This window comes from Oncorhynchus gorbuscha, unplaced genomic scaffold, assembly GCF_021184085.1.
Source record: "Oncorhynchus gorbuscha isolate QuinsamMale2020 ecotype Even-year unplaced genomic scaffold, OgorEven_v1.0 Un_scaffold_1020, whole genome shotgun sequence".
Lineage (NCBI taxonomy): Eukaryota > Metazoa > Chordata > Actinopteri > Salmoniformes > Salmonidae > Oncorhynchus > Oncorhynchus gorbuscha.
In genome coordinates, this window is record NW_025745932.1 from 147031 (window position 1) to 175000 (window position 27970).

Below are 27970 nucleotides of genomic sequence, written 5' to 3' on the forward strand. Positions count from 1 at the left end.
CCCCTCTCTCCTCTCCCTCCCCACCCCTCTCTCCTCTCCCTCTCTCCTCTCCCTCCCCACCCCTCTCTCCTCTCCCTCCCCACCCCTCTCTCCTCTCCCTCCCCACCCCTCTCTCCTCTCCCTCCCCACCCCTCCTCTCCCTCCCCACCCCTCTCTCCTCTCTCCCTCCCCACCCCTCTCTCCTCTCCTCCCCACCCCTCTCTCCTCTCCCTCCCCACACCTCTCTCCTCTCCCTCCCCACACCTCTCTCCTCTCTCTCCCCACCCCTCTCTCCTCTCCCTCCCCACCCCTCCTCTCCCTCCCCACCCCTCTCTCTTAGGGGGACAGGGGCTGGGTTAGGGGGACAGGGGCTGGGCTGGGTTAGAGACACGGGGACTGGGCTGGGTTAGAGGGACAGTAACAGGTGGACGGCTGGGTTAGAGACGCGGGGACTGGGCTGGGTTAGAGACGCGGGGACTGGGCTGGGTTAGAGACGCGGGGACTGGGCTGGGTTAGAGACGCGGGGACTGGGCTGGGTTAGAGACGCGGGGACTGGGCTGGGTTAGAGACGCGGGGACTGGGCTGGGTTAGAGACGCGGGGACTGGGCTGGGTTAGAGACGCGGGGACTGGGCTGGGTTAGAGACGCGGGGACTGGGCTGGGTTAGAGACGCGGGACTGGGCTGGGTTAGAGACGCGGGGACTGGGCTGGGTTAGAGACGCGGGGACTGGGCTGGGTTAGAGACGCGGGGACTGGGCTGGGTTAGAGACGCGGCGACTGGGCTGGGTTAGAGACGCGGCGACTGGGCTGGGTTAGAGACGCGGCGACTGGGCTGGGTTAGAGACGCGGCGACTGGGCTGGGTTAGAGACGCGGGGACTGGGCTGGGTTAGAGACGCGGGGACTGGGTTAGAGACGCGGGGACTGGGCTGGGTTAGAGGGACTGGGCTGGGTTAGAGGGACTGGGCTGGGTTAGAGGGACTGGGCTGGGTTAGAGGGACTGGGCTGGGTTAGAGGGACTGGGCTGGGTTAGAGGGGCTGGGTTAGAGGGGCTGGGTTAGAGGGGCTGGGTTAGAGGGACTGGGTTAGAGGGACTGGGCTGGGTTAGAGACACGGGGACTGGGTTAGAGGGGCTGGGTTAGAGACACGGGGACTGGGCTGGGTTAGAGACACTGGGACTGGGCTAGAGACACGGGGGCTGGGCTAGAGGGGCTGGGTTAGAGGGACTGGGCTGGGTTAGAGACACGGGGGCTGGGTTAGAGACACGGGGGCTGGGTTAGAGACACGGGGGCTGGGTTAGAGACACGGGGGCTGGGCTAGAGGGACTGGGCTGGGCTAGAGGGACTGGGCTAGAGACACGGGGCTGGGTTAGAGGGGCTGGGTTAGAGGGACGGGACTGGGTTAGAGGGACGGGGACTGGGCTGGTTTAGAGGGACTGGAAACAGGTGGACGGCTGGGTTCCATCCCTCCGTTTCCACCAATCCACACGTCAGATCAATGATTAGTGAAAGAATGTCCTGGTGTGTTCTCATGTGAGCTAACCAAACCTCCACCGCCACCCCGTCTCTCCGTCTTCCTGTCCCCAGATCTGGACCACCCTGGCCTGGATTCTCAGTATGAGAATTGCCCCTGGAGCTCTGGTTCTCCCTGCAGCAGAGACAGTAACTGGGACACGGTGGGTACTCTCTGAGGTTCTTCAAACGTAAATACCACCATGTTTGGTTTTTGTCACTTGCATTTTAATCTACAAACGTTATAATGTGATACGGCTTTTACGGGAAACCCGTTCGGATGTCTCGCCAAAAATGGAACGTAAATCTGTTTTTCTGGTTGTTTTTGGTAAATCCTTTAAATCCTTTACTGTAAAATAAAAAATAGATTGTATGATTTGACTTAATAAGGATCGTTTCCAAGTTTAGTTAGCATTACCCAATGTGAAAACGCTCAGACTTCCCTGACCTGAGAGTGTCTCATCTTGTTTAGACAGAATGGGGAACTAGCTAGTTAGTAATGAAATCAGACTGGTGAACTAGCTAGTTAGTAATGAAATCAGACTGGTGAACTAGATAGTTAGTAATGAAATCAGACTGGTGAACTAGCTAGTTAGTAATGAAATCAGACTGGTTTAGACAGAATGGTGAACTAGCTAGTTAGTAATGAAATCAGACTGGTTTAGACAGAATGGTGAACTAGCTACTTAGTAATGAGATCAGACTGGTGAACTAGCTAGTTAGTCATGAAATCAGACTGGTGAACTAGCTAGTTAGTAATGAAATGAGACTGGTGAACTAGCTAGTTAGTAATGAAATCAGACTGGTGAACTAGCTAGTTAGTAATGAAATCAGACTGGGGAACTAGCTAGTTAGTAATGAACTCAGACTGGTGAACTAGCTAGTTAGTAATGAAATCAGACTGGGGAACTAGCTAGTTAGTAATGAAATCAGACTGGTGAACTAGCTAGTTAGTAATGAAATCAGACTGGTGAACTAGCTAGTTAGTAATGAAATCAGACTGGTTTAGACAGAATGGTGAACTAGCTAGTTAGTAATGAAATCAGACTGGTTTAGACAGAATGGTGAACTAGCTACTTAGTAATGAGATCAGACTGGTGAACTAGCTAGTTAGTCATGAAATCAGACTGGTGAACTAGCTAGTTAGTAATGAAATGAGACTGGTGAACTAGCTAGTTAGTAATGAAATCAGACTGGTGAACTAGCTAGTTAGTAATGAAATCAGACTGGGGAACTAGCTAGTTAGTAATGAACTCAGACTGGTGAACTAGCTAGTTAGTAATGAAATCAGACTGGGGAACTAGCTAGTTAGTAATGAAATCAGACTGGTGAACTAGCTAGTTAGTAATGAAATCAGACTGGTGAACTAGCTAGTTAGTAATGAAATCAGACTGGGGAACTAGCTAGTTAGTAATGAAATCAGACTGGGGAACTAGCTAGTTAGTAATGAAATCAGACTGGGGAACTAGCTAGTTAGTAATGAAATCAGACTGGGGAACTAGCTAGTTAGTAATGAAATCAGACTGGGGAACTAGCTAGTTAGTAATGAAATCAGACTGGTGAACTAGCTAGTTAGTAATGAAATCAGACTGGTTTAGACAGAATAGTGAACTAGCTAGTTGGTAATGAAATCAGACTGGTGAACTAGCTAGTTAGTAATGAAATCAGACTGGTGAACTAGCTAGTTAGTAATGAAATCAGACTGGTGAACTAGCTAGTTAGTAATGAAATCAGACTGGTGAACTAGCTAGTTAGTAATGAAATCAGACTGGTGAACTAGCTAGTTAGTAATGAAATCAGACTGGTGAACTAGCTAGTTAGTAATGAAATCACCCTATTAATAAAAGTTTATTTTCTTTTCAAGGTGCTGGTAGACTCGGTCGGCAGCGACACGCCTTCCTCCTCCTCCTCCTCCTCGGCAGCCGGCAACGACCCCGAGCTCACCTTAGAATGCCTGGACACGGACTCTGCCTCTAGCTCTGGTGGCTCGGAGAGGAACTTGGTCACCGCGATGACGTCGTCGTCGCCGCCGCCTCCCGGAGGCCGTAACGGGAACCACTTCTCCCCGTTGACTAACGGCGGCGTTCCTCCCGGTAGCAGCAATAACATCATAACGTGTAACGGGGCGGCGAATGGCCCGCGGGGGTGCGTGGCCAACGGCTCCGTGGCCAACGTCGGCCCCAACGACGCCTCCGCCCCCGCCGACGGTAGCCACGGCAACAAGCCGAGCCCCTGGGCGTCGGCCAATGGTGCTGGTCTGACCCCCGGCACTCTGAACCCAAAAGTTAACCACGGTGCCTGGCCCGGTCCCCAGGGACCCTCCGGCTGTAGGATTGTCCAGCAGGGAGGCTCTCTGGGCTGGGGAGGGACACAGGCGGACAGCCTCTCTCTGTCTGAACAGCCGCAGCGCCTCCTCCTGAATGATACCACTGTCAAGACTCGCCACCTTAACACGACCAACGGACCAAATAACACTACTAACGCCATCGACACCTCTAGCTTACCAAACTCTACAGGCGGCTCGGTGCACAGGAACGAGTCCGGCTCGGGGCTGCGTTCCTGGGCAGCGGGAGGAGGAGGAGGAGGAGGAGGAGCGGGGTCAGAGCTTGGAAATCAGCTCTCCAACGGTACCCTGTCTGGCGCCCAGCACCCCCACAGCGAGGGCCTGGCAGGGGGCTTCTCTAAGCCCTGGGGGGCCTCGGGCCCTGGAGACACTGTAAACGGCCAGGGACACGGCCAGCCCTCCCCTGCTGCTGCTGCTGTTTACAACAGTAAAACTAACAGCAAGGCCCCTGTAGGGAGGTGGGACTCTGCTTCTCCTCACAACCTGGGGACTGGAGGAGGGGCGAGCAATGGGAACGGACTGGGTCCTGCCGGGATCCCCCGACCATGGGCCTCCTCCTCTTCTTCATCTGGCTCCTCCTCTAACAGGCAACCCCCCAATGGGGAGTGGAGCTCGTTGCCCGGTAACAAATCTCAGGATTCCGGCGACGGACGGAAGTCAGGGGAGGAGCCAACGGCTGGAAGAGTCTTGAAGACGACGCCCTCAGGATGGGAGGAGGAGGAGGAGTGCAGGGACCTGCGAGCGTTGGGGCGTCTGGCGGCAGTGAGGGGAGTGGGGAGAGCTCTGGAGGCCGTAGCTTAGACAGGAACGACCCCCGTCGACAAGGACCCCTCCCTGGGTCTACTCAAGTCCTCTTCTGTTCAGATGTGGACCCCCGTGTCCTCTGCAACACCGGCTGGGGCCAGACCCCAGTACGCCAGAACACCGCCTGGGACGTCACCTCTCCCGTCCCCAGACCCGATGACAGGAAACCCGGTAACGGAGGCCCCGGCTGGGGATCGAAAAGCCACGCCGCTCGTTCTCATACCTCCAGCTCTGGAGGATGGCGAGGGGGGGAGGGCGGCCCGGGCCCAGAGTCAGGAGGGTCTGGCTGGGTAGAGCAGAAGACCTTGTCTGGGTGTGGGAACAGCCAGAAGGAGGACCTCTCCAACACCTGGATCAACCCTCCGAAACCCCAAAAGCAGGGTTGGGGGATGGGTGGTGGAGACCGCTCTAGAGGAGGAGGGAGCAGCTACTGGGGTCAGCCCCAGAAGACTAGCGTGCCTGGGGGATGGGACCGCGATTTTGCAGGGACTGCAGGATGGGGCGAGCCCGGCCTCCCGGCCAACACCAACACGCACCCCGACGGAAGCACCAGCACCTGGGGTGGCAGCGGAGGGACCCCTGACCACCCCAGCAACCCTCAGTCTGGCTGGGGAGAGCCCCCTGTATCCAACTCCGCCGGACACAAACCCCAGAACCACCAGACCCACCAGACCCACCAGACCCACCAGAACCACCAGACCCACCAGACCCACCAGACCCAGGGAGGGTGGGACGAGCCAGCCATGAAGCCCGGCCACCCCTCTCAGAGCTGGGGAGACCCGGCCGAGTGGGGTAAAGATCCAGACGCCAACCCAGACCATAGAGGACCTTCACCAGGCGGTGCCCACCCCCCCAAACCCAGCGGATGGACTGGGGTGGCGGTCCCAGCTGGACCCTCCCACAAGGAGGAGGAGTCGTCGACAGGGTGGGAGGAGCCTAGTCCAGAGTCGGTGAGGAGGAGGATGGACATCGATAATGGCACCTCGGCGTGGGGAGACCCCAGCAACTACAACTGTAGCGGGGTCAATAAGTGGAACAAGACCAGCCAATCAGAGCAGGATGCCATGGTCACGACCAAACCCCCCCAGCCCCAGCAGCAGCCCCCACCACCCCTGAACAACATGGCCAACAAGGACAAGACCTGCAGCTCTGGTGAGTGGAGGGAGCTGTACAAACACACACACACACAGTGTCCTCCACCTCCCCTTTGTGTGTGTGTGTGTGTGTGTGTGTGTGTGTGTGTGTGTGTGTGTGTGTGTGTGTGTGTGTGTGTGTGTGTGTGTGTGTGTGTGTGTGTGTGTGTGTTAGGGTTGCGTCATCCTTCTGGAATGTTCTACAGATAATTCTCTCTGAGCTGTGAGTGCAGGCAGAAACACAGACCTTTTGTTTGGACTGAAGGAGGGGGTAGACTGACAGGAAGGGGGTAGACTGAGACAGGAAGGGGGTAGACTGAGACAGGAAGGGGGTAGACTGAGACAGGAAGGGGGTAGACTGAGACAGGAAGGGGGTAGACTGACAGGAAGGGGTAGACTGACAGGAAGGGGGTAGACTGACAGGAAGGGGTAGACTGACAGGAAGGGGGTAGACTGACAGGAAGGGGGTAGACTGACAGGAAGGGTGTAGACTGAGACAGGAAGGGGGTAGACTGACAGGAAGGGGTAGACTGACAGGAAGGGGGTAGACTGACAGGAAGGGGTAGACTGACAGGAAGGGGGTAGACTGACAGGAAGGGGTAGACTGACAGGAAGGGGTAGACTGAGACAGGAAGGGGGTAGACTGAGACAGGAAGGGGTAGACTGAGACAGGAAGGGGTAGACTGAGACAGGAAGGGGGTAGACTGAGACAGGAAGGGGATAGACTGAGACAGGAAGGGGATAGACTGAGACAGGAAGGGGATAGACTGACAGGAAGGGGGTAGACTGACACAGGAAGGGGATAGACTGACACAGGAAGGGGGTAGACTGACAGGAAGGGGGTAGACTGACACAGGAAGGGGGTAGACTGACAGGAAGGGGGTAGACTGACAGGAAGGGGGTAGACTGACAGGAAGGGGGTAGACTGACAGGAAGAGGGTAGACTGACAGGAAGAGGGTAGACTGACAGGAAGAGGGTAGACTGACAGGAAGGGGTAGACTGACAGGAAGGGGGTAGACTGACAGGAAGGGGGTAGACTGACAGGAAGGGGGTAGACTGACAGGAAGGGGGTAGACTGACAGGAAGGGGGTAGACTGACAGGAAGGGGGTAGACTGACAGGAAGGGGTAGACTGACAGGAAGGGGGTAGACTGACAGGAAGGGGGTAGACTGACAGGAAGGGGGTAGACTGAGACAGGAAGGGGGTAGACTGAGACAGGAAGGGGTAGACTGAGACAGGAAGGGGGTAGACTGAGACAGGAAGGGGGTAGACTGAGACAGGAAGGGGGTAGACTGAGACAGGAAGGGGGTAGACTGAGACAGGAAGGGGGTAGACTGAGACAGGAAGGGGTAGACTGAGACAGGAAGGGGGTAGACTGAGACAGGAAGGGGGTAGACTGAGACAGGAAGGGGGTAGACTGAGACAGGAAGGGGGTAGACTGAGACAGGAAGGGGGTAGACTGAGACAGGAAGGGGGTAGACTGAGACAGGAAGGGGGTAGACTGAGACAGGAAGGGGGTAGACTGAGACAGGAAGGGGGTAGACTGAGACAGGAAGGGGGTAGACTGAGACAGGAAGGGGGTAGACTGAGACAGGAAGGGGTAGACTGAGACAGGAAGGGGTAGACTGAGACAGGAAGGGGGTAGACTGAGACAGGAAGGGGGTAGACTGAGACAGGAAGGGGGTAGACTGAGACAGGAAGGGGGTAGACTGAGACAGGAAGGGGGTAGACTGAGACAGGAAGGGGGTAGACTGAGACAGGAAGGGGGTAGACTGAGACAGGAAGGGGGTAGACTGAGACAGGAAGGGGGTAGACTGAGACAGGAAGGGGTAGACTGAGACAGGAAGGGGGTAGACTGAGACAGGAAGAGGGTAGACAGACAGGAAGGGGGTAAAGAGAGACAGGAAGGGGGTAGAGAGATAGAAAGGGGGGGGGGCGGAGAGGGGGGGAGAGAGAGAGAAACCCAGCTAGTCTGTTATTGATCATCTCAGTCTAGAAACCCAGCTAGTCTGTTATTGGTCTAGAAACCCAGCTAGTCTGTTATTGGTCTAGAAACCCAGCTAGTCTGTTATTGGTCTAGAAACCCAGCTAGTCTGTTATTGGTCTAGAAACCCAGCCAGTCTGTTATTGGTCTAGAAACCCAGCCAGTCTGTTATTGATCATCTGAGTGAGTACAACAGCAGAGTTGAGAAGGTACAAGGTTACCTGCCATTTATGAAACTCCACCTCACATACCTCTCTCTCTCTCTCTCTCTCTCTCTCTCTCCTCCTCCGCCTCTCTCTCTCCTCCTCCCTCTCTCTCGCCTCCTCCCTCTCTCTCACCTACTCCGCCTCTCTCTCTCCTCCTCCCTCTCTCTCACCTCCTCCCTCTCTCTCACCTACTCCCCCTCTCTCTCCTCCTCCCCCCTCTCTCTCCTCCTCCCCCTCTCTCTCCTCCTCTCTCTCCTCCTCCCCCTCTCTCTCCTCCTCCCCCTCCCTCTCCTCCTCTCTCTCCTCCTCCTCTCTCTCCTCCTCCCCCTCTCTCTCCCCTCCCCCTCTCTCTCCCCCCCTCTCTCTCCCTCCCCCTCTCTCTCCCCTCCCCTCTCTCCCCCTCCCCCTCTCTCCCCTCCCCCTCTCTCTCCTCTCCCCCTCTCTCTCCCCCTCCCCCTCTCTTCCCCCTCTCTCCCCTCCTCCCTCTCTCTCTTCTCCCCCTCTCTCCCCTCCTCCCTCTCTCTCCCCCTCCTCCCTCTCTCTCTCTCCTCCTCCGCCTCTCTCTCTCCTCCCCCCTCTCTCCCCTCCTCCCTCTCTCTCCCCTCCTCCCTCTCTCTCTCTCCTCCTCCGCCTCTCTCTCTCCTCCCCCTCTCTCCCCTCCTCCCTCCCTCTCCTCCTCTCTCTCCTCCTCCTCTCTCTCCTCCTCCCCTCTCTCTCCCCTCCCCTCTCTCTCCCCTCCCCCTCTCTCTCCCCTCCCCCTCTCTCCCCTCCCCCTCTCTCTCCTCTCTCTCCTCCTCCCCCTCTCCCTCTCTTCCCCCCTCTCCCTCTCTTCCCCCTCTCTCCCCTCCTCCCTCTCTCTCTCCTCCTCCCCCTCTCTTCCCCCTCTCTTCCCCCTCTCTCCCCTCCCCTCTCTCCCCTCTCCCTCTCTTCCCCCTCTCCCTCTCTTCCCCCCTCTCCCTCTCTTCCCCCTCTCTCCCCTCCTCCCTCTCTCTCTCCTCCTCCCCCTCTCTTCCCCCTCTCTCCCCTCCCCCTCTCTCTCCCCTCCCCTCTCTCTCCCCTCCCCCTCTCTCTCTCCTCCCCTCTCTCTCCTCTCCCCCCTCTCTCTCCTCCTCCCCCTCTCTTCCCCCTCTCTCCCCCTCTCTCTCTCCTCCTCCTCTCTCTCCTCCTCCCCCTCTCTCTCCCCCCCCTCTCTCTCCCCTCCCCTCTCTCTCCCCTCCCCTCTCTCTCCCCCCCCCTCTCTCCCCTCCCCCTCTCTCCCCTCCCCTCTCTCTCCTCTCCCCCTCTCTCTCCTCCTCCCCCTCCCCTCTCTTCCCCCCTCTTTCCCCTCCTCCCTCTCTCTCCCCTCCCCCTCTCTCTCCCTCCTCCTCTCTCTCCCCTCCTCCTCTCTCTCCCCTCCCCCTCTCTCTCCCCTCCCCCTCTCTCTCCCCTCCCCCTCTCTCTCCCCTCCCCTCTCTCTCCCCTCCCCTCTCTCTCCCCTCCCCCTCTCTCTCCTCTCCCCCTCTCTCTCTCCCTCCCCCTCTCTTCCCCCTCTCTCCCCTCCCCTCTCTCTCCCCTCCCCTCTCTCTCCCCTCCCCCTCTCTCTCCCCTCCCCTCTCTCTCCCTCCCCTCTCTCTCCCCTCCCCTCTCTCTCCCCTCCCCCTCTCTCTCCCCTCCCCCTCTCTCCCCCTCCCCCTCTCCCCTCCCCCTCTCTCCCTCCTCCTCTCTCTCCTCTCCCCCCTCCTCCTCCCCCCCCTCTCTTCCCCCTCCCCCTCCCCCTCTCTTCCCCCCTCTCTCCCCTCCCCCTCTCTCTCCCCTCCCCCTCTCTCTCCCTCCCCTCTCTCTCCCCTCCCCCTCTCTCCCTCTCCCCCTCTCTCTCCCCCTCCCCTCTCTCCTCCTCCTTTCTCTCCTCCTCCCCCTCTCTCTCCCCTCCCTCTCTCTCCCCCCCCTCTCTCTCCCCTCCCCTCTCTCTCCCCTCCCTCTCTCTCCCCTCCCTCTCTCTCCCTCCCTCTCTCTCCCCTCCCCCTCTCTCCCCCCTCTCTCCCCTCCCCCTCTCTCCCCTCCCCCTCTCTCCCCTCCCCCTCTCTCTCCTCCTCCCTCCCCTCTCTTCCCCCTCTCTCCCCTCCTCCCTCTCTCTCTCCTCCTCCCTCTCTCTCTCCTCCGCCTCTCTCTCTCTCCTCCTCCCCCTCTCTCTCCTCCTCTCTCTCTCCTCCTCCCTCTCTCTCTCCTCCTCCCCCTCTCTCGCCTCCTCTCTCTCTCCTCCTCCCTCTCTCTCTCCTCCTCCCCCTCTCTCTCTCCTCCCCCTCTCTCTCTCCTCCTCCCCCTCTCTCTCCTCCTCTCTCTCGCTCTCCCCCTCTCTCTCGCTCTCCCCTCTCTCTCTCGCTCTCCCCCTCTCTCTCGCTCTCCCCCTCTCTCTCTCGCTCTCCCCCTCTCTCTCTCGCTCTCCCCCTCTCTCTCTCGCTCTCCCCCTCTCTCTCTCGCTCTCCCCCTCTCTCTCTCGCTCTCCCCCTCTCTCCCTCGCTCTCCCCCTCTCTCTCCCCCTCGCTCTCCCCCTCTCTCTCCCCCTCTCTCTCCCCCTCGCTCTCCCCCTCTCTCTCCCCCTCTCTCTCCCCCTCTCTCTCCCCTCTCTCTCCCCCTCTCTCTCCCCCTCGCTCTCCCCCTCGCTCTCTCCTCCTCCCCCTGCTCTCTCCTCCTCCCCCCCTCTCTCCTCCTCCTCGCCCTCTCTCTCCTCCTCGCCCCCTCTCTCTCCTCCTCGCCCCCTCTCTCTCCTCCTCGCCCCCTCTCTCTCTCCTCCTCGCCCCCTCTCTCTCTCCTCCTCGCCCCTCTCTCTCTCACCTCCTCCCCCTCTCTCTCTCACCTCCTCCCCCTCTCTCTCTCCCCCCCCCTCTCTCCTCCTCCCCCTCTCTCTCTCTCTCTCTCTCTCTCTCTCTCTCTCCTCCTCCCCCTCCCCCTCCCCCTCTCTTCCCCCTCTCTCTCCTCCTCCCCCCTCTCTCTCTCCTCCTCCCCCCTCTCTCTCTCCTACTGTCTCTCTCCTCCTTACTCTCTCCTCCTCCTGTCTCTCTCCTCCTTACTCTCTCCTCCTCCAGGTTGGGGTGAACAGTACACAGGTCCCCAGAAGATGGAGTCAGGAACGTGGGGTGATCCGCCAGGCCCCCCGTCTCTGTGGACAACGGGACATCGGCCTGGGGAAACCCATGGACACCAGCTCCACCTGGGAGGAGCTGAGAGACAGAGGGGACAGAGACAGAGGGACAACTCTGCGACAGGAGGCTGGGAAGGACCTGGAGCACAGAACCACCACAAACCTGGTGAGACAGACACACACACAAACCCATCTCCTTGTCTCTCTCCAGGCCCCCTCGTGTCTCTCTCCAGGCTCCCTCGTGTCTCTCTCCAGGCTCCCTCGTGTCTCTCTCCAGGCCCCCTCGTGTCTCTCTCCAGGCCCCCTCGTGTCTCTCTCCAGGCCCCCTCGTGTCTCTCTCCAGGCCCCCTCGTGTCTCTCTCCAGGCCCCCTCGTGTCTCTCTCCAGGCCCCCTCGTGTCTCTCTCCAGGCCCCCTCGTGTCTCTCTCCAGGCCCCCTCGTGTCTCTCTCCAGGCCCCCTCGTGTCTCTCTCCAGGCCCCCTCGTGTCTCTCTCCAGGTCCCCTCGTGTCTCTCTCCAGGTCCCCTCGTGTCTCTCTCCCAGGTCCCCTCGTGTCTCTCTCCAGGTCCCCTCGTGTCTCTCTCCAGGTCCCCTCGTGTGTCTCTCTCCAGGCCCCCTCGTGTCTCTCTCTCCAGGCCCCCTCGTGTCTCTCTCTCAGGCCCCCTCGTGTCTCTCTCTCCAGGCCCCCTCGTGTCTCTCTCTCCAGGCCCCCTCGTGTCTCTCTCTCCAGGCCCCCTCGTGTCTCTCTCTCCAGGCCCCCTCGTGTCTCTCTCTCCAGGCCCCCTCGTGTCTCTCTCTCCAGGCCCCCTCGTGTGTCTCTCTCTCCAGGCCCCCTCGTGTCTCTCTCTCCAGGCCCCCTCGTGTCTCTCTCTCAGGCCCCCTCGTGTCTCTCTCTCCAGGCCCCCTCGTGTCTCTCTCTCCAGGCCCCCTCGTGTCTCTCTCTCCAGGCCCCCTCGTGTCTCTCTCTCCAGGCCCCCTCGTGTCTCTCTCTCCAGGCCCCCTCGTGTCTCTCTCTCAGGCCCCCTCGTGTCTCTCTCTCCAGGCCCCCTCGTGTCTCTCTCTCCAGGCCCCCTCGTGTCTCTCTCTCAGGCCCCCTCGTGTCTCTCTCTCCAGGCCCCCTCGTGTCTCTCTCTCAGGCCCCCTCGTGTCTCTCTCTCCAGGCCCCCTCGTGTCTCTCTCTCCAGGCCCCCTCGTGTCTCTCTCTCAGGCCCCCTCGTGTCTCTCTCTCCAGGCCCCCTCGTGTCTCTCTCTCCAGGCCCCCTCGTGTCTCTCTCTCCAGGCCCCCTCGTGTCTCTCTCTCCAGGCCCCCTCGTGTCTCTCTCTCCAGGCCCCCTCGTGTCTCTCTCTCCAGGCCCCCTCGTGTCTCTCTCTCCAGGCCCCCTCGTGTCTCTCTCTCCAGGCCCCCTCGTGTCTCTCTCTCCAGGCCCCCTCGTGTCTCTCTCTCCAGGCCCCCTCGTGTCTCTCTCTCCAGGCCCCCTCGTGTCTCTCTCTCCAGGCCCCCTCGTGTCTCTCTCTCCAGGCCCCCTCGTGTCTCTCTCTCCAGGCCCCCTCGTGTCTCTCTCTCCAGGCCCCCTCGTGTCTCTCTCTCCAGGCCCCCTCGTGTCTCTCTCTCCAGGCCCCCTCGTGTCTCTCTCTCAGGCCCCCTCGTGTCTCTCTCTCAGGCCCCCTCGTGTCTCTCTCTCCAGGCCCCCTCGTGTCTCTCTCTCCAGGCCCCCTCGTGTCTCTCTCTCCAGGCCCCCTCGTGTCTCTCTCTCCAGGCCCCCTCGTGTCTCTCTCTCCAGGCCCCCTCGTGTCTCTCTCTCCAGGCCCCCTCGTGTGTCTCTCTCTCCAGGCCCCCTCGTGTCTCTCTCTCCAGGCCCCCTCGTGTCTCTCTCTCCAGGCCCCCTCGTGTCTCTCTCTCCAGGCCCCCTCGTGTCTCTCTCTCCAGGCCCCCTCGTGTCTCTCTCTCCAGGCCCCCTCGTGTCTCTCTCTCCAGGCCCCTCGTGTCTCTCTCTCCAGGCCCCCTCGTGTCTCTCTCTCCAGGCCCCCTCGTGTCTCTCTCTCCAGGCCCCCTCGTGTCTCTCTCTCCAGGCCCCCTCGTGTCTCTCTCTCCAGGCCCCCTCGTGTCTCTCTCTCCAGGCCCCCTCGTGTCTCTCTCTCCAGGCCCCCTCGTGTCTCTCTCTCCAGGCCCCCTCGTGTCTCTCTCTCCAGGCCCCCTCGTGTCTCTCTCTCCAGGCCCCCTCGTGTCTCTCTCTCCAGGCCCCCTCGTGTCTCTCTCTCCAGGCCCCCTCGTGTCTCTCTCTCCAGGCCCCCTCGTGTCTCTCTCTCCAGGCCCCCTCGTGTCTCTCTCTCCAGGCCCCCTCGTGTCTCTCTCTCCAGGCCCCCTCGTGTCTCTCTCTCCAGGCCCCCTCGTGTCTCTCTCTCCAGGCCCCCTCGTGTCTCTCTCTCCAGGCCCCCTCGTGTCTCTCTCTCCAGGCCCCCTCGTGTCTCTCTCTCCAGGCCCCCTCGTGTCTCTCTCTCCAGGCCCCCTCGTGTCTCTCTCTCCAGGCCCCCTCGTGTCTCTCTCTCCAGGCCCCCTCGTGTCTCTCTCTCCAGGCCCCCTCGTGTCTCTCTCTCCAGGCCCCCTCGTGTCTCTCTCTCCAGGCCCCCTCGTGTCTCTCTCTCCAGGCCCCCTCGTGTCTCTCTCTCCAGGTCCCCTCGTGTCTCTCTCTCCAGGTCCCCTCGTGTCTCTCTCTCCAGGTCCCCTCGTGTCTCTCTCTCCAGGTCCCCTCGTGTCTCTCTCTCCAGGTCCCCTCGTGTCTCTCTCCAGGCCCCCTCGTGTCTCTCTCCAGGCCCCCTCGTCCCCTCGTCCCTCTCTCCAGGTCCCCTCGTCTCTCTCCAGGTCCCCTCGTGTTTCTCTCCAGGCCCCCTCTTGTCTCTCTCCAGGTTTAATCCCTTCGTCCTCTCTCCACCCTCCAGGTCCCAAGCCCATGCAGCAGGAGAGTAGTACCTGGTGCGGGGAGGAGGTGTCGTGCCAGGCCAGTTGGGAACCGGAGGAGGAGCTGGAGATCGGGATGTGGAGTAACACCCCAAGTCACCGAGACCGGGACAGAGAGAACCACAGAGACCGGGACAGAGACGGTCACAGAGAGAACCACAGAGACGGCCACGGTCAGGACAACAGGAACAGCGGGCCACAGCAACACAGCTGGAACTACATGAAGAAAATCCCTCCCAAGGTATTAATATATATTAACCCAGGTCTGTGTGTGGGTTATTAACCCAGGTCTCTCTGTGTGGGTTATTAACCAGGGGGTCTCTCTGTGTGGGTTATTAACCAGGGGGTCTCTCTGTGTGGGTTATTAACCAGGGGTCTCTCTGTGTGGGTTATTAACCCAGGTCTCTCTGTGTGGGTTATTAACCCTGGTCTCTCTGTGTGGGTTATTAACCCAGGTCTCTCTGTGTGGGTTATTAACCCAGGTCTCTCTGTGTGGGTTATTAACCCAGGTCTCTGTGTGGGTTATTAACCCAGGTCTCTCTGTGTAGGTTATTAACCCAGGTCTCTGTGTGGGTTATTAACCCTGGTCTCTCTGTGTGGGTTATTAACCCTGGTCTCTCTGTGTGGGTTATTAACCCTGGTCTCTCTGTGTGGGTTATTAACCCTGGTCTCTCTGTGGGTTATTAACCCTGGTCTCTCTGTGTGGGTTATTAACCCTGGTCTCTCTGTGTGGGTTATTAACCCTGGGGTCTCTGTGTGTGGGTTATTAACCCTGGGGTCTCTGTGTGTGGGTTATTAACCCAGGTCTCTCTGTGTGGGTTATTAACCCAGGTCTCTCTGTGTGGGTTATTAACCCAGGTCTCTCTGTGTGGGTTATTAACCCTGGCGTCTCTCTGTGTGGGTTATTAACCCAGGTCTCTGTGTGGGTTATTAACCCAGGTCTCTCTGTGTGGGTTATTAACCCTGAGGTCTCTCTGTGTGGGTTATTAACCCAGGTCTCTCTGTGTGGGTTATTAACCCAGGTCTCTGTGTGGGTTATTAACCCTGGTCTCTGTGTGGGTTATTAACCCAGGTCTCTGTGTGGGTTATTAACCCTGGTCTCTGTGTGGGTTATTAACCCAGGTCTCTGTGTGGGTTATTAACCCAGGTCTCTCTGTGTGGGTTATTAACCCTGGTCTCTGTGTGGGTTATTAACCCAGGTCTCTGTGTGGGTTATTAACCCAGGTCTCTGTGTGGGTTATTAACCCAGGTCTCTCTGTGTGGGTTATTAACCCAGGTCTCTCTGTGTGGGTTATTAACCCTGGTCTCTGTGTGGGTTATTAACCCAGGTCTCTCTGTGTGGGTTATTAACCCAGGTCTCTCTGTGTGGGTTATTAACCCAGGTCTCTCTGTGTGGGTTATTAACCCAGGTCTCTCTGTGTGGGTTATTAACCCTGGGGTCTCTCTGTGTGGGTTATTAACCCTGGGGTCTCTCTGTGTGGGTTATTAACCCAGGTCTCTCTGTGTGGGTTATTAACCCTGGTCTCTCTGTGTGGGTTATTAACCCTGGTCTCTCTGTGTGGGTTATTAACCCAGGTCTCTCTGTGTGGGTTATTAACCCTGGTCTCTCTGTGTGGGTTATTAACCCTGGTCTCTCTGTGTGGGTTATTAACCCTGGTCTCTCTGTGTGGGTTATTAACCCTGGTCTCTCTGTGGGTTATTAACCCTGGTCTCTCTGTGTGGGTTATTAACCCTGGTCTCTCTGTGTGGGTTATTAACCCTGGGGTCTCTGTGTGTGGGTTATTAACCCTGGGGTCTCTGTGTGTGGGTTATTAACCCAGGTCTCTCTGTGTGGGTTATTAACCCAGGTCTCTCTGTGTGGGTTATTAACCCAGGTCTCTCTGTGTGGGTTATTAACCCTGGCGTCTCTCTGTGTGGGTTATTAACCCAGGTCTCTGTGTGGGTTATTAACCCAGGTCTCTCTGTGTGGGTTATTAACCCTGGGGTCTCTCTGTGTGGGTTATTAACCCAGGTCTCTCTGTGGGGTTATTAACTTGGGTCTCTGTGTGGGTTATTAACCCTGGTCTCTCTGTGTGGGTTATTAACCCAGGTCTCTGTGTGGGTTATTAACCCTGGTCTCTGTGTGGGTTATTAACCCAGGTCTCTGTGTGGGTTATTAACCCAGGTCTCTGTGTGGGTTATTAACCCTGGTCTCTGTGTGGGTTATTAACCCAGGTCTCTGTGTGGGTTATTAACCCAGGTCTCTGTGTGGGTTATTAACCCAGGTCTCTCTGTGTGGGTTATTAACCCAGGTCTCTCTGTGTGGGTTATTAACCCTGGTCTCTGTGTGGGTTATTAACCCAGGTCTCTCTGTGTGGGTTATTAACCCAGGTCTCTCTGTGTGGGTTATTAACCCAGGTCTCTCTGTGTGGGTTATTAACCCAGGTCTCTCTGTGTGGGTTATTAACCCAGGTCTCTCTGTGTGGGTTATTAACCCTGGGGTCTCTCTGTGTGGGTTATTAACCCTGGGGTCTCTCTGTGTGGGTTATTAACCCTGGTCTCTCTGTGTGGGTTATTAACCCTGGTCTCTCTGTGTGGGTTATTAACCCAGGTCTCTCTGTGTGGGTTATTAACCCAGGTCTCTCTCTGTGTGGGTTATTAACCAGGGGTCTCTCTGTGTAGGTTATTAACCAAGGGTCTCTCTGTGTGGGTTATTAACCAGGGGTCTCTCTGTGTGGGTTATTAACCCAGGTCTCTGTGTGGGTTATTAACCCAGGTCTCTGTGTGGGTTATTAACCCAGGTCTCTGTGTGGGTTATTAACCCAGGTCTCTGTATGTGGGTTATTAACCCTGGCGTCTCTCTGTGTGGGTTATTAACCCTGGGGTCTCTCTGTGTGGGTTATTAACCAGGGGGTCTCTCTGTGTGGGTTATTAACCCTGGGGTCTCTCTGTGTGGGTTATTAACCCTGGGGTCTCTCTGTGTGGGTTATTAACCCTGGCGTCTCTCTGTGTGGGTTATTAACCCTGGGGTCTCTCTGTGTGGGTTATTAACCAGGGGGTCTCTGTGTGTGGGTTAGTAACCCTGGCGTCTCTGTGTGTGGGTTATTAACCCTGGCGTCTCTCTGTGTGGGTTATTAACCCTGGCGTCTCTCTGTGTGGGTTATTAACCCTGGGGTCTCTGTGTGGGTTATTAACCCTGGGGTCTCTGTGTGTGGGTTATTAACCAGGGGGTCTCTCTGTGTGGGTTATTAACCCTGGCGTCTCTCTGTGTGGGTTATTAACCCTGGCGTCTCTCTGTGTGGGTTATTAACCCTGGCGTCTCTCTGTGTGGGTTATTAACCCTGGGGTCTCTCTGTGTGGGTTATTAACCAGGGGTCTCTCTGTGTGGGTTATTAACCAGGGGTCTCTCTGTGTGGGTTATTAACCCAGGGGTCTCTCTGTGTGGGTTATTAACCCAGGTCTCTGTGTGGGTTATTAACCCAGGTCTCTGTGTGGGTTATTAACCCAGGTCTCTGTGTGGGTTATTAACCCAGGTCTCTGTATGTGGGTTATTAACCCTGGCGTCTCTCTGTGTGGGTTATTAACCCTGGGGTCTCTCTGTGTGGGTTATTAACCAGGGGGTCTCTCTGTGTGGGTTATTAACCCTGGGGTCTCTCTGTGTGGGTTATTAACCCTGGGGTCTCTCTGTGTGGGTTATTAACCCTGGCGTCTCTCTGTGTGGGTTATTAACCCTGGGGTCTCTCTGTGTGGGTTAGTAACCAGGGGGTCTCTGTGTGTGGGTTAGTAACCCTGGCGTCTCTGTGTGGGTTATTAACCCTGGCGTCTCTCTGTGTGGTTTATTAACCCTGGCGTCTCTCTGTGTGGGTTATTAACCCTGGGGTCTCTCTGTGTGGGTTATTAACCCTGGGGTCTCTGTGTGTGGGTTATTAACCAGGGGGTCTCTCTGTGTGGGTTAGTAACCAGGGGGTCTCTGTGTGTGGGTTAGTAACCCTGGCGTCTCTGTGTGGGTTATTAACCCTGGCGTCTCTCTGTGTGGTTTATTAACCCTGGCGTCTCTCTGTGTGGGTTATTAACCCTGGGGTCTCTCTGTGTGGGTTATTAACCCTGGGGTCTCTGTGTGTGGGTTATTAACCAGGGGGTCTCTCTGTGTGGGTTAGTAACCAGGGGGTCTCTGTGTGTGGGTTAGTAACCCTGGCGTCTCTGTGTGGGTTATTAACCCTGGCGTCTCTCTGTGTGGTTTATTAACCCTGGCGTCTCTCTGTGTGGGTTATTAACCCTGGGGTCTCTCTGTGTGGGTTATTAACCCTGGGATCTCTGTGTGTGGGTTATTAACCAGGGGGTCTCTCTGTGTGGGTTATTAACCCTGGCGTCTCTCTGTGTGGGTTATTAACCCTGGGGTCTCTCTGTGTGGGTTATTAACCCTGGCGTCTCTCTGTGTGGGTTATTAACCCTGGCGTCTCTCTGTGTGGGTTATTAACCCTGGCGTCTCTCTGTGTGGGTTATTAACCCTGGGGTCTCTCTGTGTGGGTTATTAACCCTGGGGTCTCTGTGTGTGGGTTATTAACCAGGGGGTCTCTGTGTGTGGGTTATTAACCAGGGGTCTCTCTGTGTGGGTTATTAACCCTGGGGTCTCTCTGTGTAGGTTATTAACCAGGGGTCTCTCTGTGTGGGTTATTAACCAGGGGTCTCTCTGTGTGGGTTATTAACCCAGGTCTCTGTGTGGGTTATTAACCCAGGTCTCTGTGTGGGTTATTAACCCAGGTCTCTGTGTGGGTTATTAACCCAGGTCTCTGTATGTGGGTTATTAACCCTGGCGTCTCTCTGTGTGGGTTATTAACCCTGGGGTCTCTGTGTGTGGGTTATTAACCAGGGGGTCTCTGTGTGTGGGTTATTAACCAGGGGGTCTCTCTGTGTGGGTTATTAACCCTGGGGTCTCTCTGTGTAGGTTATTAACCAGGGGTCTCTCTGTGTGGGTTATTAACCAGGGGTCTCTCTGTGTGGGTTATTAACCCAGGTCTCTGTGTGGGTTATTAACCCAGGTCTCTGTGTGGGTTATTAACCCAGGTCTCTGTGTGGGTTATTAACCCAGGTCTCTGTATGTGGGTTATTAACCTGGCGTCTCTCTGTGGGGTTATTAACCCTGGGGTCTCTCTGTGTGGGTTATTAACCAGGGGGTCTCTCTGTGTGGGTTATTAACCCTGGGGTCTCTCTGTGTGGGTTATTAACCCTGGGGTCTCTCTGTGTGGGTTATTAACCCTGGCGTCTCTCTGTGTGGGTTATTAACCCTGGGGTCTCTCTGTGTGGGTTATTAACCCTGGGGTCTCTCTGTGTGGGTTATTAACCCTGGCGTCTCTCTGTGTGGGTTATTAACCCAGGTCTCTCTGTGTGGGTTATTAACCCTGGCGTCTCTCTGTGTGGGTTATTAACCAGGGGGTCTCTGTGTGTTTCAGATCAACAAATCGGTGAACAAGCAGGAGGATGCCTGGATGAACCAGTTCGTCAAACAGTTCAACAACATGAGTTACCCTGTGAGTACGCAGCCTTGAACCTTGAACCCTGAACCCTCAAATCAAACAGTTCAACAACATGAGCTACCCTGTGAGTACGCAGCCTTGAACCTTGAACCCTGAACCCTCAAATCAAACAGTTCAACAACATGAGCTACCCTGTGAGTACGCAGCCTTGAACCTTGAACCCTGAACCCTGAACCCTCAAATCAAACAGTTCAACAACATGAGCTACCCTGTGAGTACGCAGCCTTGAACCTTGAACCCGACCCTTCGGGACCCTTCCCGGAACCCGACCCTTCGGGTGTGATTGTAACAGGTCTTGGTTAGACTTTATGTGTAACAGATTTGCCTGCTAGGACCCATATAGACCCGAACGCAGCGGTAGAGCGAGAGAAATAATTATACATGTTCTCCTGCTGCACTTGCAAACCTCTGCCTCCAGGGGCAGCAGCACGACCACAAGACCCCAGCACATCAGTGGACTCTCTCTCTCTCTCTCTCATCTCTGACCTATCTTATCCCTCTCTCTGTCCATCCCCTCCTAGAGAGACTCTCCTGAAGACTTGTCGAAGAGCAATAAGATGGAAGGAGGAGGGATGATGTCTGACAAGCGTATGGATGTGAACATGGGAGAGTACAGTGGAGCGATGGGGAAAAACTCAGCTTCCAGGCACCAGACCCACAAAGAGCCTTCCATGGAGAGAAGCCCTTACTACGACAAGGTACTGTCTGTGTAGTGTACCGTCTCCCAGTGTTGCACTGCCCCCTGGTGGTAGCTCAGTGTCATTACAGAATGTAGTCCCCTGGTGGTAGCTCAGTGTCATTAGAGTGTAGTCCCCTGGTGGTAGCTCAGTGTCATTACAGAGAGTAGTCCCCTGGTGGTAGCTCAGTGTCATTACAGAATGTAGTCCCCTGGTGGTAGCTCAGTGTCATTACAGAATGTAGTCCCCTGGTGGTAGCTCAGTGTCATTACAGAATGTAGTCCCCTGGTGGTAGCTCAGTGTCATTACAGAATGTAGCCCCCTGGTGGTAGCTCAGTGTCATTACAGAGTGTAGTCCCCTGGTGGTAGCTCAGTGTCATTACAGAATGTAGTCCCCTGGTGGTAGCTCAGTGTCATTACAGAATGTAGTCCCCTGGTGGTAGCTCAGTGTCATTACAGAATGTAGTCCCCTGGTGGTAGCTCAGTGTCATTACAGAATGTAGCCCCCTGGTGGTAGCTCAGTGTCATTACAGAGTGTAGTCCCCTGGTGGTAGCTCAGTGTCATTACAGAATGTAGTCCCCTGGTGGTAGCTCAGTGTCATTACAGAATGTAGTCCCCTGGTGGTAGCTCAGTGTCATTACAGAATGTAGTCCCCTGGTGGTAGCTCAGTGTCATTACAGAATGTAGCCCCCTGGTGGTAGCTCAGTGTCATCCTCCATCCTCTGGGGCCTTCTCTCCTCCCTCTCTCTTCCTCCCTCCATCCTCTGGGGCCTTCTCTCCTCCCTCTCTCTTCCTCCCTCCATCCTCTGGGGCCTTCTCTCCTCCCTCTCTCTTCCTCCCTCCATCCTCTGGGGCCTTCTCTCCTCCCTCTCTCTTCCTCCCTCCATCCTCTGGGACCTTCTCTCCTCCCTCTCTCTTCCTCCCTCCATCCTCTGGGACCTTCTCTCCTCCCTCTCTCTTCCTCCCTCCATCCTCTGGGGCCTTCTCTCCTCCCTCTCTCTTCCTCCCTCCATCCTCTGGGGCCTTCTCTCCTCCCTCTCTCCTCCCTCCCTCCGTCCTCTGGGGCCTTCTCTCCTCCCTCCCTCCGTCCTCTGGGGCCTTCTCTCCTCCCTCTCTCTACCTCCCTCCGTCCTCTGGGGCCTTCTCTCCTCCCTCTCTCTACCTCCCTCCGTCCTCTGGGGCCTTCTCTCCTCCCTCTCTCTACCTCCCTCCGTCCTCTGGGGCCTTCTCTCCTCCCTCTCTCTACCTCCCTCCGTCCTCTGGGGCCTTCTCTCCTCCCTCTCTCTACCTCCCTCCGTCCTCTGGGGCCTTCTCTCCTCCCTCTCTCTACCTCCCTCCGTCCTCTGGGGCCTTCTCTCCTCCCTCTCTCTACCTCCCTCCGTCCTCTGGGACCTTCTCTCCTCCCTCCCTCCGTCCTCTGGGGCCTTCTCTCCTCCCTCCCTCCATCCTCTGGGGCCTTCTCTCCTCCCTCTCTCTACCTCCCTCCGTCCTCTGGGGCCTTCTCTCCTCCCTCTCTCTACCTCTCTCCGTCCTCTGGGGCCTTCTCTCCTCCCTCTCTCTACCTCCCTCCGTCCTCTTGGGCCTTCTCTCCTCCCTCTTCTCTACCTCCCTCCGTCCTCTGGGGCCTTCTCTCCTCCCTCTCTCTACCTCCCTCCGTCCTCTTGGGCCTTCTCTCCTCCCTCTCTCTACCTCCCTCCGTCCTCTGGGGCCTTCTCTCCTCCCTCTCTCTACCTCCCTCCGTCCTCTTGGGCCTTCTCTCCTCCCTCTTCTCTACCTCCCTCCGTCCTCTGGGGCCTTCTCTCCTCCCTCTCTTCCTCCCTCCATCCTCTGGGGCCTTCTCTCCTCCCTCCCTCCATCCTCTGGGGCCTTCTCTCCTCCCTCCCTCTACCTCCCTCCGTCCTCTGGGGCCTTCTCTCCTCCCTCTCTCTACCTCCCTCCGTCCTCTGGGACCTTCTCTCCTCCCTCTCCTCCCTCCCTCCATCCTCTGGGGCCTTCTCTCCTCCCTCTCTCTACCTCCCTCCGTCCTCTGGGGCCTTCTCTCCTCCCTCTCTCTACCTCCCTCCGTCCTCTGGGGCCTTCTCTCCTCCCTCTCTCTACCTCCCTCCGTCCTCTTGGGCCTTCTCTCCTCCCTCTTCTCTACCTCCCTCCGTCCTCTGGGGCCTTCTCTCCTCCCTCTCTTCCTCCCTCCATCCTCTGGGGCCTTCTCTCCTCCCTCCCTCCATCCTCTGGGGCCTTCTCTCCTCCCTCCCTCTACCTCCCTCCGTCCTCTGGGGCCTTCTCTCCTCCCTCTCTCTACCTCCCTCCGTCCTCTGGGACCTTCTCTCCTCCCTCTCTTCACCTCCCTCCGTCCTCTGGGACCTTCTCTCCTCCCTCTCTTCCTCCCTCCATTCTCTGGGGCCTTCTCTCCTCCCTCCCTCCATCCTCTGGGGCCTTCTCTCCTCCCTCCCTCTACCTCCCTCCGTCCTCTGGGGCCTTCTCTCCTCCCTCTCTCTACCTCCCTCCGTCCTCTGGGGCCTTCTCTCCTCCCTCTCTCTACCTCCCTCCGTCCTCTGGGACCTTCTCTCCTCCCTCTCTTCCTCCCTCCATCCTCTGGGGCCTTCTCTCCTCCCTCTCTCTTCCTCCCTCCATCCTCTGGGGCCTTCTCTCCTCCCTCTCTTCCTCCCTCCATCCTCTGGGGCCTTCTCTCCTCCCTCTCTCTTCCTCCCTCCATCCTCTGGGGCCTTCTCTCCTCCCTCTCTTCCTCCCTCCATCCTCTGGGGCCTTCTCTTCTCCATCCCTCCATCCTCTGGGGCCTTCTCTCCTCCCTCTCTCTACCTCCCTCCATCCTCTGGGGCCTTCTCTCCTCCCTCTCTCTGCCTTCTCTCCTCCCTCTCTCTACCTCCCTCCATCCTCTGGGGCCTTCTTTCCTCCCTCTCTCTACCTCCCTCCATCCTCTGGGGCCTTCTCTCCTCCCTCTCTCTACCTCCCTCCATCCTCTGGGGCCTTCTCTCCTCCCTCTCTCTACCTCCCTCCATCCTCTGGGGCCTTCTCTCCTCCCTCTCTCTTCCTCCCTCCATCCTCTGGGGCCTTCTCTCCTCCCTCTCTCTTCCTCCCTCCATCCTCTGGGGCCTTCTCTCCTCCCTCTCTCTTCCTCCCTCCATCCTCTGGGGCCTTCTCTCCTCCCTCTCTCTACCTCCCTCCATCCTCTGGGGCCTTCTCTCCTCCCTCTCTCTACCTCCCTCCATCCTCTGGGGCCTTCTCTCCTCCCTCTCTCTGCCTTCTCTCCTCCCTCTCTCTACCTCCCTCCGTCCTCTGGGGCCTTCTCTCCTCCCTCTCTTCCTCCCTCCATCCTCTGGGGCCTTCTCTCCTCCCTCCCTCCATCCTCTGGGGCCTTCTCTCCTCCCTCCCTCTACCTCCCTCCGTCCTCTGGGGCCTTCTCTCCTCCCTCTCTCTACCTCCCTCCGTCCTCTGGGGCCTTCTCTCCTCCCTCTCTCTCTACCTCCCTCCGTCCTCTGGGACCTTCTCTCCTCCCTCTCTTCCTCCCTCCATCCTCTGGGGCCTTCTCTCCTCCCTCCCTCCATCCTCTGGGGCCTTCTCTCCTCCCTCTCTCTACCTCCCTCCATCCTCTGGGGCCTTCTCTCCTCCCTCTCTCTGCCTTCTCTCCTCCCTCTCTCTACCTCCCTCCATCCTCTGGGGCCTTCTCTCCTCCCTCTCTCTACCTCCCTCCATCCTCTGGGGCCTTCTCTCCTCCCTCTCTCTTCCTCCCTCCATCCTCTGGGGCCTTCTCTCCTCCCTCTCTCTTCCTCCCTCCATCCTCTGGGGCCTTCTCTCCTCCCTCTCTCTTCCTCCCTCCATCCTCTGGGGCCTTCTCTCCTCCCTCTCTCTTCCTCCCTCCATCCTCTGGGACCTTCTCTCCTCCCTCTCTCTTCCTCCCTCCATCCTCTGGGACCTTCTCTCCTCCCTCTCTCTTCCTCCCTCCATCCTCTGGGGCCTTCTCTCCTCCCTCTCTCTTCCTCCCTCCATCCTCTGGGGCCTTCTCTCCTCCCTCTCTCTTCCTCCCTCCATCCTCTGGGGCCTTCTCTCCTCCCTCTCTCTTCCTCCCTCCATCCTCTGGGGCCTTCTCTCCTCCCTCTCTCCTCCCTCCCTCCGTCCTCTGGGGCCTTCTCTCCTCCCTCCCTCCATCCTCTGGGGCCTTCTCTCCTCCCTCTCTCTACCTCCCTCCATCCTCTGGGGCCTTCTCTCCTCCCTCTCTCTACCTCCCTCCGTCCTCTGGGGCCTTCTCTCCTCCCTCTCTCTACCTCCCTCCGTCCTCTGGGGCCTTCTCTCCTCCCTCTCTCTACCTCCCTCCGTCCTCTGGGGCCTTCTCTCCTCCCTCTCTCTACCTCCCTCCGTCCTCTGGGGCCTTCTCTCCTCCCTCTCTCTACCTCCCTCCGTCCTCTGGGGCCTTCTCTCCTCCCTCCCTCCATCCTCTGGGGCCTTCTCTCCTCCCTCTCTCTACCTCCCTCCGTCCTCTGGGGCCTTCTCTCCTCCCTCCCTCCATCCTCTGGGGCCTTCTCTCCTCCCTCTCTCTACCTCCCTCCGTCCTCTGGGGCCTTCTCTCCTCCCTCTCTCTACCTCCCTCCGTCCTCTGGGGCCTTCTCTCCTCCCTCTCTCTACCTCCCTCCGTCCTCTGGGGCCTTCTCTCCTCCCTCTCTCTACCTCCCTCCGTCCTCTGGGGCCTTCTCTCCTCCCTCTCTCTACCTCCCTCCGTCCTCTTGGGCCTTCTCTCCTCCCTCTTCTCTACCTCCCTCCGTCCTCTGGGGCCTTCTCTCCTCCCTCTCTCTACCTCCCTCCGTCCTCTGGGGCCTTCTCTCCTCCCTCTCTCTACCTCCCTCCGTCCTCTGGGGCCTTCTCTCCTCCCTCTCTCTACCTCCCTCCGTCCTCTTGGGCCTTCTCTCCTCCCTCTTCTCTACCTCCCTCCGTCCTCTGGGGCCTTCTCTCCTCCCTCTCTTCCTCCCTCCATCCTCTGGGGCCTTCTCTCCTCCCTCCCTCCATCCTCTGGGGCCTTCTCTCCTCCCTCCCTCTACCTCCCTCCGTCCTCTGGGGCCTTCTCTCCTCCCTCTCTCTACCTCCCTCCGTCCTCTGGGACCTTCTCTCCTCCCTCTCTTCACCTCCCTCCGTCCTCTGGGACCTTCTCTCCTCCCTCTCTTCCTCCCTCCATTCTCTGGGGCCTTCTCTCCTCCCTCCCTCCATCCTCTGGGGCCTTCTCTCCTCCCTCCCTCTACCTCCCTCCGTCCTCTGGGGCCTTCTCTCCTCCCTCTCTCTACCTCCCTCCGTCCTCTGGGGCCTTCTCTCCTCCCTCTCTCTACCTCCCTCCGTCCTCTGGGACCTTCTCTCCTCCCTCTCTTCCTCCCTCCATCCTCTGGGGCCTTCTCTCCTCCCTCTCTCTTCCTCCCTCCATCCTCTGGGGCCTTCTCTCCTCCCTCTCTTCCTCCCTCCATCCTCTGGGGCCTTCTCTCCTCCCTCTCTCTTCCTCCCTCCATCCTCTGGGGCCTTCTCTCCTCCCTCTCTTCCTCCCTCCATCCTCTGGGGCCTTCTCTCCTCCATCCCTCCATCCTCTGGGGCCTTCTCTCCTCCCTCTCTCTACCTCCCTCCATCCTCTGGGGCCTTCTTTCCTCCCTCTCTCTACCTCCCTCCATCCTCTGGGGCCTTCTCTCCTCCCTCTCTCTACCTCCCTCCATCCTCTGGGGCCTTCTCTCCTCCCTCTCTCTACCTCCCTCCATCCTCTGGGGCCTTCTCTCCTCCCTCTCTCTTCCTCCCTCCATCCTCTGGGGCCTTCTCTCCTCCCTCTCTCTTCCTCCCTCCATCCTCTGGGGCCTTCTCTCCTCCCTCTCTCTTCCTCCCTCCATCCTCTGGGGCCTTCTCTCCTCCCTCTCTCTACCTCCCTCCATCCTCTGGGGCCTTCTCTCCTCCCTCTCTCTACCTCCCTCCATCCTCTGGGGCCTTCTCTCCTCCCTCCCTCCATCCTCTGGGGCCTTCTCTCCTCCCTCTCTCTACCTCCCTCCGTCCTCTGGGGCCTTCTCTCCTCCCTCTCTCTACCTCCCTCCGTCCTCTGGGGCCTTCTCTCCTCCCTCTCTCTACCTCCCTCCGTCCTCTGGGGCCTTCTCTCCTCCCTCTCTCTACCTCCCTCCGTCCTCTGGGGCCTTCTCTCCTCCCTCTCTCTACCTCCCTCCGTCCTCTTGGGCCTTCTCTCCTCCCTCTTCTCTACCTCCCTCCGTCCTCTGGGGCCTTCTCTCCTCCCTCTCTCTACCTCCCTCCGTCCTCTGGGGCCTTCTCTCCTCCCTCTCTCTACCTCCCTCCGTCCTCTGGGGCCTTCTCTCCTCCCTCTCTCTACCTCCCTCCGTCCTCTTGGGCCTTCTCTCCTCCCTCTTCTCTACCTCCCTCCGTCCTCTGGGGCCTTCTCTCCTCCCTCTCTTCCTCCCTCCATCCTCTGGGGCCTTCTCTCCTCCCTCCCTCCATCCTCTGGGGCCTTCTCTCCTCCCTCCCTCTACCTCCCTCCGTCCTCTGGGGCCTTCTCTCCTCCCTCTCTCTACCTCCCTCCGTCCTCTGGGACCTTCTCTCCTCCCTCTCTTCACCTCCCTCCGTCCTCTGGGACCTTCTCTCCTCCCTCTCTTCCTCCCTCCATTCTCTGGGGCCTTCTCTCCTCCCTCCCTCCATCCTCTGGGGCCTTCTCTCCTCCCTCCCTCTACCTCCCTCCGTCCTCTGGGGCCTTCTCTCCTCCCTCTCTCTACCTCCCTCCGTCCTCTGGGGCCTTCTCTCCTCCCTCTCTCTACCTCCCTCCGTCCTCTGGGACCTTCTCTCCCTCCCTCTCTTCCTCCCTCCATCCTCTGGGGCCTTCTCTCCTCCCTCTCTCTTCCTCCCTCCATCCTCTGGGGCCTTCTCTCCTCCCTCTCTTCCTCCCTCCATCCTCTGGGGCCTTCTCTCCTCCCTCTCTCTTCCTCCCTCCATCCTCTGGGGCCTTCTCTCCTCCCTCTCTTCCTCCCTCCATCCTCTGGGGCCTTCTCTCCTCCATCCCTCCATCCTCTGGGGCCTTCTCTCCTCCCTCTCTCTACCTCCCTCCATCCTCTGGGGCCTTCTCTCCTCCCTCTCTCTGCCTTCTCTCCTCCCTCTCTCTACCTCCCTCCATCCTCTGGGGCCTTCTTTCCTCCCTCTCTCTACCTCCCTCCATCCTCTGGGGCCTTCTCTCCTCCCTCTCTCTACCTCCCTCCATCCTCTGGGGCCTTCTCTCCTCCCTCTCTCTACCTCCCTCCATCCTCTGGGGCCTTCTCTCCTCCCTCTCTCTTCCTCCCTCCATCCTCTGGGGCCTTCTCTCCTCCCTCTCTCTTCCTCCCTCCATCCTCTGGGGCCTTCTCTCCTCCCTCTCTCTTCCTCCCTCCATCCTCTGGGGCCTTCTCTCCTCCCTCTCTCTACCTCCCTCCATCCTCTGGGGCCTTCTCTCCTCCCTCTCTCTACCTCCCTCCATCCTCTGGGGCCTTCTCTCCTCCCTCTCTCTGCCTTCTCTCCTCCCTCTCTCTACCTCCCTCCGTCCTCTGGGGCCTTCTCTCCTCCCTCTCTTCCTCCCTCCATCCTCTGGGGCCTTCTCTCCTCCCTCCCTCCATCCTCTGGGGCCTTCTCTCCTCCCTCCCTCTACCTCCCTCCGTCCTCTGGGGCCTTCTCTCCTCCCTCTCTCTACCTCCCTCCGTCCTCTGGGACCTTCTCTCCTCCCTCTCTTCACCTCCCTCCGTCCTCT

The 27970-nt window shown here is 58.4% G+C and overlaps 1 protein-coding gene and 1 pseudogene across 1 annotated transcript in view; both read left to right on the top strand.

The window, feature by feature from the left end:
• LOC124021006 (trinucleotide repeat-containing gene 6A protein-like) overlaps nucleotides 1-4929 on the top strand; it is a 35468-nt gene extending 30539 nt beyond the window's left edge. Inside the window, exons 5-7 of the mRNA XM_046336320.1 lie at nucleotides 1563-1651; nucleotides 3352-4593; nucleotides 4696-4929. Of these exons, the coding sequence (XP_046192276.1) occupies nucleotides 1563-1651; nucleotides 3352-4593; nucleotides 4696-4929 (1565 nt within the window). The remainder of the gene's footprint in view (nucleotides 1-1562; nucleotides 1652-3351; nucleotides 4594-4695) is intronic.
• Nucleotides 4930-5024: 95 nt separating this feature from the next.
• The window catches only part of LOC124021007, a 75459-nt pseudogene continuing 52513 nt past the window's right edge, over nucleotides 5025-27970 (top strand).